The 9,629-nt window shown below is 40.6% G+C and overlaps 1 protein-coding gene across 1 annotated transcript in view; it reads right to left on the bottom strand.

The window, feature by feature from the left end:
• The window catches only part of CRB1 (crumbs cell polarity complex component 1), an 88,734-nt gene extending 86,315 nt beyond the window's left edge, over positions 1–2,419 (bottom strand). The window contains exon 1 of the mRNA XM_057364234.1: positions 2,029–2,419. Within this exon, the coding sequence (XP_057220217.1) occupies positions 2,029–2,104 (76 nt within the window). The 5' untranslated portion in view covers positions 2,105–2,419. The remainder of the gene's footprint in view (positions 1–2,028) is intronic.
• Between the last annotated feature and the right edge of the window lie 7,210 nt (positions 2,420–9,629).

Genomic DNA, 9,629 nt, shown 5'->3' with positions numbered 1-9,629 from the left:
GGTAGACAAGTCCAGTAAATTGATTTTAATAACATAATGGCTAATACAACTTTTATTAATATCATAAATCACCTCTGTTCCATTTTATCCTCAGCTTTTCTGTCTTGGTCTTTCACAGCTTAAATTTTTAAGCAGGAAAGTAATTGCAGTCAGTTCTTYTGCTTCTATTTCTGTCTTACCTGTTCACAGGTATGTTTTTATTAACAGAAAACTGTTAGCAGTTTCAAATGGTGTACAAACTTTCTAAAGAGAAAATACCTGTCAAGATCATTAAATGCATGGCACTGATAGACAGAGAAATGGTCCTGAGCCTGATTCTGGCTCCCCATGCAGCTGCTCCATCCTGGTATATCAATTTRTATCACATCATTTTGCAACAGCCACCTGAGAAAGAGAGTCCTCCAAGAGTGAAAAGCCCCTTGTTTGAGATGGGCCATATGTCCATAACCCAGGGAAAACCCACACCACATCTGAGATGTCATCCCACTTAAGTGGGCTAAGGAAAAGGCAGAAAATGACATACAATTACCCTTCTCTCCTTTGGCATCCTGCTTTGAGCAGAGCTCACCTGAGGTGAAAGCCAAAACTTGTATTTACCTTCTTTCTTAAAACTGATTCTTGGGGGCTTTGTTCTTGTTTACTTCCTAGCAAACTTTTCTTTGTGTATGATGTTTTTAATGTGACCTTCTTAATGTAAAAGAACTTAACTTTTAATTCTCTTTCACAAAGCTTTTATATTTTGTTCTGATTTTCCTGCCTCATGTATAAATGAAATTTTCTTAACTAACACCACTCCTATTACTTTCTTTTACTTAGACAGCTGACTCTGTCTTAGAGACTTTCTGATTGTTCATCCTATAGTATGTAGACTTTAAAAATTGCTTTGTAAAAGATCCAGTCTCTCCTTTTTTTCTTTTTTTTTTTTAAGAATATGTTCTTCCTTGAGTTCGTTCAGAAAGACCACTTCAGCTTCTCTGATTCACATCAGCACATCCCCAAAAAGAAAATTACTAGAATGAAACAAGATTTCTATGACATTCTGTATTTTCAAGTGTGGGATTTTCTTTTTTTCCGGTGCTGGTTGGTCCAACTGCATCTGTTTGCTTTTTAGTCTTTAATTTATGTTGGGCTGTGAACTGTCCAAGTAGCAATTTGAGTGATGCAGCAACAGAAGGTGACCCAGATTACACAACACTGCACGCTAATGCCAAGTCTTCTTGTTTAATGGCAGCTGCTCAAAGCTTTGTGTTATTGCCATTTACATGCAACAGACACAAATCAAACAGCCTCCTCAGGCACACATCCCGCAGATCTTCATTTTAAACATGTTCAAGAGCTGCTGCTTTTCCTACACACACAGCAGCCTCGCCAGCTGAGGCCATTTAGCCTCCTTGGCTTGTATTTACTCTCAGCCATCTGACACAATTATCAAGGAAACCCATTGTGACTTCCACTATTTTGCACTTCTGTTTATGTGGAAGTTTGCCGAGTACATTTTTTCTCTATAAAAGTAGTTGGACTTTCAAGCTGCCTCATAATGGACATATTTACAACACCAAGTACATCACAGTCGTTTAATAACTGCTTTCTCTAGAGGATRTAATTTAAAAGAGTATATAATACAGCAATACTAGTAAAAAAGGTAACATGAACAGTTTTAGCAGAGGATAAATTAGTCTAGATTTCAACCAGAAAGGTTTAGATTTATTGAATGAGTGCTATCAAAAAGCAGACTTTCAAGTATAGGTACAGTTTTAGCAGAATAATTTATTGCTGTACATTGAATATGCAAAGCAACAAAATGCTTTCATTCCTTATTTAAGAAAAAAAAAAAAAAGTTAAAGCCTGGAGATCAGGAAAGCTCTCAAGCAACCAGTTCATGCAACTTAGTTTCATGGACCAAATCTTTTTGGCATCTCCATCAAATTTTTAAAGCCTTCTGACAACACAAGCTTTCTGCTGGAAGTGCATGTCTAACCACCTCCCCAGAGGACATGTCAGAACAATAAGAAAAAGTGCAAATCTTACTTTTTAAATGGATGAGCAGCAAAAAACTGAGGTAGAAGATGAGTAGAGAGTTAATTCTTGAATGAGCCATATTCATCTTGATAGGACATCCTCCGCTGAGTCGCCTGTTGTCCAGAGGGCTGGTGCTGATCCTCACCGCTTTCTCCTCGTGTCTGAAGCTGGGGGCACACCCAGCTCCCTAGGAGCCATCTCTGCCCGAGCCCCTCAYCCGCCTGCTCCCGGCCAACCTGCAGACCTTGATTCCAAAGGCAGTGGCGCTCCTTAAGCTTTCACTTCGGCAGGTCCGAGTGGTTTTTGAAACCCGGTGCAGATTTGTCAGGGAGCTGGAGCGGAGTCTTTCTCTGCCCGCTGCGCTGGGGACGGCGCGGGGGATGGTGCGGGGGATGAAGGGTGCGGGGAGTGAATGGTGCGGGGAATGGTGCGGGGGATGAATGGTGCGGGGAATGAATGGTGCGGGGAATGAATAGTGCGGGGAATGGTGCGCTCCGCCCGGCTGCCCCCGCAGCGCGGCCGCGGTGCTCAGCGCTGGGCACTCATTATCCTCCACCAAACCCGCTGCGCGACACTCCTCCTAATTCACAGGGAAAGCACTTGACGCTTTCTTGCACAGGCAGCTCACAAAGACTTTCTGCTTTSTGAGTTTTTCTGTATCTTACACTGCTGGCTCATGAAGTAAAAAGATGAAACACCCCCGTTCTCAGTCTTGTAGTAGTTCGATGTTAGCCTGTTCTCTTGCTCAGTATTTTTGTTTTGTTGCTGTTTACACTGGATTCGCTGAAAAGCCCACTCCTGGCAGCTGGCACAGGACCTCTGAGCTTCATCAGGCTGTGTTGTAATTTTGAACTGCTCATGGAGGAACCGGTCACTTACAGAACCAGGAGGTGTCACAGCAGGATCGATAACAGAAGGGGATGGGGGCAGGGGACAGGCTCCATTTGTTTTTAGCCAGGGCTGCTAKTAAACAACAGGAGCCCTCAGTGTGCCCATAGTCGGGGAGCCTTCCCCTGCTGCTGTGGCATGGCACAGGCAGCGTCCTGGTAGAGCCCAGAGCTGTCTCAGTGTGCAGTGCCACATCCACTTTGTTCACAGGTATTAGAATCCTCGGCCTGGCCTAGGAAAAGAGAAAGTGAGGGCAGACAGCAGCAGCCCCAGGAGCTGTATTCACACCATGAACCAGTACAAACTCTGGCCCTCTGGCACCAGTTTGTGTATCCCCTGTGGGGAAGCTGTGCCATAGTGATGATCACCATGCCACCATTCCAGCTCTGAGGCYGAGACAGAGATGTGCTGCCTGTTTGGCAGTGAATGTCCTCTTTCCACCACCTTCACCTCTACCACTCCTGGCCCTTGGCTCTTGGCACTCACCCTCCTTGCCCCAGTGAGAAACCAGGCATTCCCAAGCCCAGGAACAGCCTGAAAATCTGCTTGGTCATTGCTCCATTGTGCTACTGTCAAACAGGTAACGCTCAATACATTTGGTGTTGTGTTTGTCCTCCCCACTTCAGCAGAATCTTAATCCCCAGTTCAGGAAGCCTTTGATAATCAGTTTAACTTCACATGTACACCAACTGAACAAAGTACAGACTGAAAGCCAAGCATATGCTGAAGGCCTTGTGAGCAGGGAGCTGATACTTGATGCYAACATGAATTCACTGCAGCTCTTTATAACAGGTAGATATTTTCACATCCACTCATTAAGCTCAGTGAATTGATTAATTTTAAAAGTTCTGCAAAGTTCCTCCTTCTTTCCTGTCCCATTCATGTGCAGCTGCACTCACCCTCTCCTGACCTTGTGGCACATCTTTCTGGCATCCTTTCTGGCACCAGCAGCTCTATCGTCTCCTCCCAGGAAGCCTCACCCTCCCACTCTCCTGAGCCTCCCTACTCCGTTCTGGTCTCTCTAATGGCAACCCAGGCTGGATTTCCTGGCCAAATGTCATGGGCTATGAGCCAGGTTTCTAGTAGAAAGTACTTAGATAACTATCATTTTAAATATAATTAAATGGTTAATTGTAGTTTTCAGCTCTTTCACTTTTTGTAATCCCCTTCCTTTTATATTTACATTTATAGTTGTTTGGATGTTTTCCTCTCCTTGCCATCTGTCTACTCCGTTTCAGTTCAAAATTATCAAGTAAGAGATAAAATCATTACAACGTGAGCATGAAAACACCACTCTGTCACCTGGGAATTCTTTTGTTGGGCTAAATTATGCAGTTTAGCTCAGTGTTGATTGCCTGCTTTAAATGCATTATTATTTAAATTTGTCACTGTATAGCTTACTTAGAACAACAACATTTTCTGGATTCATATACCAGTCAATTAGAAAAAGAAGTCCTGTGAGTATTCAGAAAGATAGACCCCAATTTAAGCARAGTTTTCAATCCTGAGGAATACATGCTAAGAACCGCAAGAAAACAGTCACATCTATTAAATTGGGGTATTTTTCTGAAAAATACACAAGTATATGTAAAATCTGTATTCTAAGCAAACTTAGCTCAGATATGAGGATATGCAGTCAATCTGAGAACTTAAATGTATTGTGTCAGCACATATGTTGACATTGGAATTAAATACTCTGCCATGCAACTCTGTGATAATTAAATAACATTCAGCACATCCTAGGTCTTTGCGAAGTTATTATAATGTAATTACTTTCAGAATAGCCAAAAGAGCTGCTTTTTCCAACCTGCTTGAAACAGGTCAGCATTTCCAATKKTTTTTTTTTTTTTTTTACATGTTTCTTCTTCAAGAGCTATTCATACCCCAGAATTTAATGGAGAATAAGCTAAATTAACTTATCACTGCCCTAATTCCTTGAAGTTCTATACAGGAGGAGGTTCGAATTTCTGCATGCGTATCATTTGTACACAGTGAAACATAACAACTAAACGTAATTTCCATGCTTTCTTAGTACAGCTTAGCTTTGATGAGATTCTGCAGTCACTAAAGTCAGAATCTATGTCATTTTCTCAGGGAAAATAGGTTTGTGTTGTCTTTTTCTTTCACTTAAATGCTGCCTTTTCTGTTCTGATTGCTTCTGTACAATAATGACAGTGGTGTCATCAGACTACACTRGGCAGTGTCATCTCTTCTAAAACATTTTATTGCAATTCTGTCCAACAAATTTCATTATCTAACATCTTTTGGTCCCTGATATAAGCAGTGTTTTCAATTTTCAGATGACAGCAGCACTAATTAATTGTGTATCTTCTGCCTCTCACTGCTAGGCATGTTTTCAGATTGTTGCTTCAATTGAAAGTGCAATTTTTATTGATGCCATCCTGTTCTGTCTAGGTCAAATATATTTATAGGTGATTTTCCTAAGTAATTGGTACTTCCTTTCCAGTCTGTAAAATGTTTTGGTRTTTTTAATGTAAACTACAAAATAGAGAAATTAGAATAGTTAAATAATTCATGTAAAGTGTAAAATTCTCTTGAAAGTRGAAGATGTGCATTTACAAAATGCCTGATGCTGACTAACCTGAAGCTTTTATGAAATCCCTTTGTTCACTGTCAAGTAAGGCACTGGTAACAGTCAGGAGCAGGTGGGTGATTTCATGGAAGARTGGAGGAGTTACTGAGCTAAAGATAACATTTGCCCTTGCAAGGTTTTGGACATGCAGAGCTCAGCTGGACAGTGGCCCTTTGCTCAGACTAGCTGTGCTTTGAGCAGGTGGTGCCTTCCCACCATATATTCCTGTGATTCTCTGAATTTAGCATTTCCTGCACTAGCTCCACCTGTATTAGCTCAGTCCCTAGTTTTGCATCACTATTGCAGAAAGCCTCTATTTATAAAATAGTCCCTGTTTTTCCCTAGGGTCTTTGATTTTCTCATTATTATTTKATTGCACTTCTTATGTACATCTTTTAAGTTCTTGCAGAATTTGATCAGAGATGAAATTAGGATTCCAAATTTCACTGATGCTCCCACTTCACCAATGGGAGAGCTTCATTCATGAAAATCTATGGAGTATTAGAGCACACCAGTCTGACATCGTGGTTTGGGCATTAAAATACATTCTGAAGTATTTACTGAAAACTCAGGATGATGGAGTTTCCTAGAACAATGGACTTGACCAAATCATACAGATCATCTTCCTGCTCATAGTACTTTATGTCCCTTTTCATTCAACAATTCATAGATTTTTTTTCTTTAGCTTGTTGCACTTTGAGTAATTATGAATGGACAAATCAAGGCAACAGATAAACAAATGTGAATCAGGGATGGCTAAAAGGTCTTGAAGACAGAGAATTGTATTGTGAGAATAAGTTGTTTACCTCATTAACAAAACCACTATAGATCTATTTGCATTTTGATCAGGCTACTTGCAAAAAGAACAACTCTGTGCACTGATTTCCTGCAACACTCGTAAAGTTAACCACCCACAGGAGAACTAGGCAAGACAGAACTGGAATCTCCTTTGGCCCATAATTCTCCACAAAGACAAATATTTTATGACTGTATTTAACTTCTTATATTAGTCTATATATGTTGTTTCTTTTGAGTTTTTTCTTTCCTTTTATTAGGGTGTGCAAWTATTTGGGGTTTTGAACCCTTGCTTTCCTCCTTTTATTCCTTTCTTGGCCAGAGTAAAGCACCAGAGCACAAACTTCCAGTTCTGTCCATTTTCAGATTACTAATGTTTTTATGAAACTGAAGAGCTTTATCTGAAAAAGTAAAATAATTTTGGAAGGTCTGCCAAGCATGTTGCTTCCTTAAATGTAATATATTTTTTTTAATTTTGACTAATTTTTGATTCTCATGGTAGTCACTTTCCTACTAAGTAATGAGGGATTTCTACCTGCCAACCTAAAACATAAATTTAACCAAAGATTAAGGGAGTGTCCAACTGATTCACTCAGATATATCTAATTTTGGATGTGATAGAAATGGTGGGAGCAATAACCCAGCCTTCACTCTYGAGTGTATTTTCAACTAGACACACTTCAAGCAGTTTTGCCAGCACTCCACACTYGTTCATGGTCAGGAGCTAGTTAAGATGCAGGCTGTTCAAATTACTGCATTTCTGGCAACRAGTTTAAGCTGTTTTGGCTTTCATATGAAATCTCTCATGAGTATTTAACACCTAAATAGCAAAACAAAGTGTCTGTGTAAGGTAYGACAGGATTCCCCTGGCACCTGCAGAAATCAGTAACATGTGTGATTCACTTACCTTTGATGAATTTTGCTGAAATAACATGGTTTTGTTGCATTGTATCTGGCTGGGAAGCAGGGATCAGGAAGCAAGAGGTATCACCAGGGAAGCAATTTCAATCAGATGAATGCTAGGTCAGGCCTTGTCAATGCAGATGAAAATTGGCAATTAGTATTCTGTACCTTGCTGCTAATGAACCATCTAATCAGGAAGTTTCTGTCTGTACCAATAAGCTTCCTGTGAGTGTCAAGGTTATAGGAGTGCTTGAGAAAATGAGGCAAATTGTGTTTTTACAAAAGCACTGRTATATTAAGATCTAAATGGGTTGCACATTTATTTTTCCCTCTACGCTTTTCACTCCAGCAGACTAGACATGTTAACAGTCTTATAAATCCTCTTCTAATTCTCCTTTTTAATTTCCTTTGGAGKGAGATAACTCATGCTACAAACCAGAAAGACCTAAACATGAAAGTACTGCAATTAAAATCCTGTCTGTTACAGAATACACAGCTGTATAGGTAAGCCACAGTTTCAAAGGCATGTGGAAAAAGATTTACATAGGTTTGTAGCATAATTTCACCTGATTGATACAAAATGGTTTTAGAAGGAATTCAGACCCAATGATTCCAGCAGGCTGCATTGTAGAGGAAGRGCAAGAATCAGGAAGGCAGGATTAGTAACCAGATATGCTTGATTTTAGCACATACTTTGTACGTAAACATTTTACTTCTGATAAATACTGTAATTGTATATAGGGACAGGGCGGGGATGATAATTAGACCATATGGACAGACTGAGAAGGAGGAGATGCTTCTCAAACTGTTGAATTTTGGTCTTTGCAAACAGAGAAAGGTGACAACACACTTGGTTTTACAGGACAAGCACTGGGCTGGGGGACAGGAAACTATTTATTTCCCTGTTTTTGCTTCACTGTGCTTGCAGTGATAAATCATTTTGAGGTAGTGAAATGTGCAATGTAAAACAGCATMATACTCAAAAAGTAACATTTGTAGCAGGCAAGTGCAGAAGTTGCTTAATTTTTCATGACCTCTAATAAGTTTGTTCCCCTTTTCTGTATTCAGTCATTGTATACTGAGTGTGACMAGGTCTTGAAAAGCATCTGACGATTTGGATCTCCTGGATTTGCAGGTTTTCAGCTGAAGGATGTGACTTCCAGAAAGCACAAAGCAAAATTTCCCTGTAGGCATCTCTGAAGTGTCTCAGTGTGGATCCTGGCAAGCGCTAAATTCCTCTTGGAAATCTTGGCCTCTGTGTTAAAGTATTAGATAATCTTATGGGAACAATAAGCAGTGGTAGGTGCCCCAAAGGGATTTCAAGTTTCTGCTAAGATTGAGTAAGACAGCATTCATCTTAATGCCAATGCCTTTCTCAAAGGCTGCAGTTTTGTACCCAACTAAATCCTGAAAGTTTGTCAGTTTGAATTAGGTTGTTCACAAGGTAAAACGAAATATTCTGGCTTCCAAACTTGTGCTGATTTAGATTATCTCACACCTATTTCAGCCACTGGTGGTGATAGTGACCTCAGTGATGATGATGTTTGTGGTGTCACCCTGTTCCCATGCCAGTGAAAGGGAAACACCCCCAGGATGGAGGTGGCACAGTCTGACTTCTGAGCATCGTGCTGGCTGTGAGAGGGGGAAGGAGCAAGTGTCACTACTGTAATTGACTTATATTCTTCATGTGTCCAGAAAGCCCCTCAAAAAACTCATCAGGTGGTTTGTTGCTGAAGTGTATCTTAATTTTTGTGTGTGGGCAAGCTGAGATCTTTGCATATGCTGAACTTCACACAGTGAAGCACAGCAGCAAACAAGAAATCCCCACAGCAGCATGGCCTGTACGTGTTGCAGGAGCTCCCCGTGCTGGCAGGGTGAGATTTCCTCTTAGCTTTCAACTGCACTTGGAATTGAGGATGTTACCCACTGGTGTGACAAAGTGACGAGGAGCTCCAGACCCCCACAGCAGTTTTAAAAGATTTTTAGTCCCCARCTAAACCTACAGGGACAACTCACGTGCCTGAAGAACAGCTAGTGCTGAGTTCTTTCAAAAATGTAGCCCTGCAAGTTGCTAAATGATCTGTAGTCTAAAGACAGCTYATACAGCTCATTCCTTTCAAATAAGATTAATTGGAGTGAATGGAACAGTCTCTGGCAGCATTTGACTTCGGAAGATGGATAAACATGAACCATGTTAACCTTAACCCCCTCCACTACTGTAGCAGCAGTCAGAATTCAGTATTAATTTGATAAAGTGGATTAAAATGTTAATGTTAATACAACTTGTTCTTTTATAACAGTCTTTAAATAAGATGGAGAACCAATAACCTGCAARAATGACACCAAATTCCATTATGACATGGCAATCACAACTGGCTAACTGTTCAAGGAATGGAGGCAACTTTCCGAAGGGCATGCAGGATGTACTGTA

The sequence above is a fragment of the Malurus melanocephalus genome, unplaced genomic scaffold (genome assembly GCF_030028575.1).
Source record: "Malurus melanocephalus ecotype Western Australia unplaced genomic scaffold, MMel_1.1 scaffold_37, whole genome shotgun sequence".
NCBI classification, from domain to species: Eukaryota; Metazoa; Chordata; class Aves; order Passeriformes; family Maluridae; genus Malurus; species Malurus melanocephalus.
The sequence above is the reverse complement of the archived record's forward strand: the minus strand, read 5'-3'. Positions and strand labels throughout refer to the sequence as shown.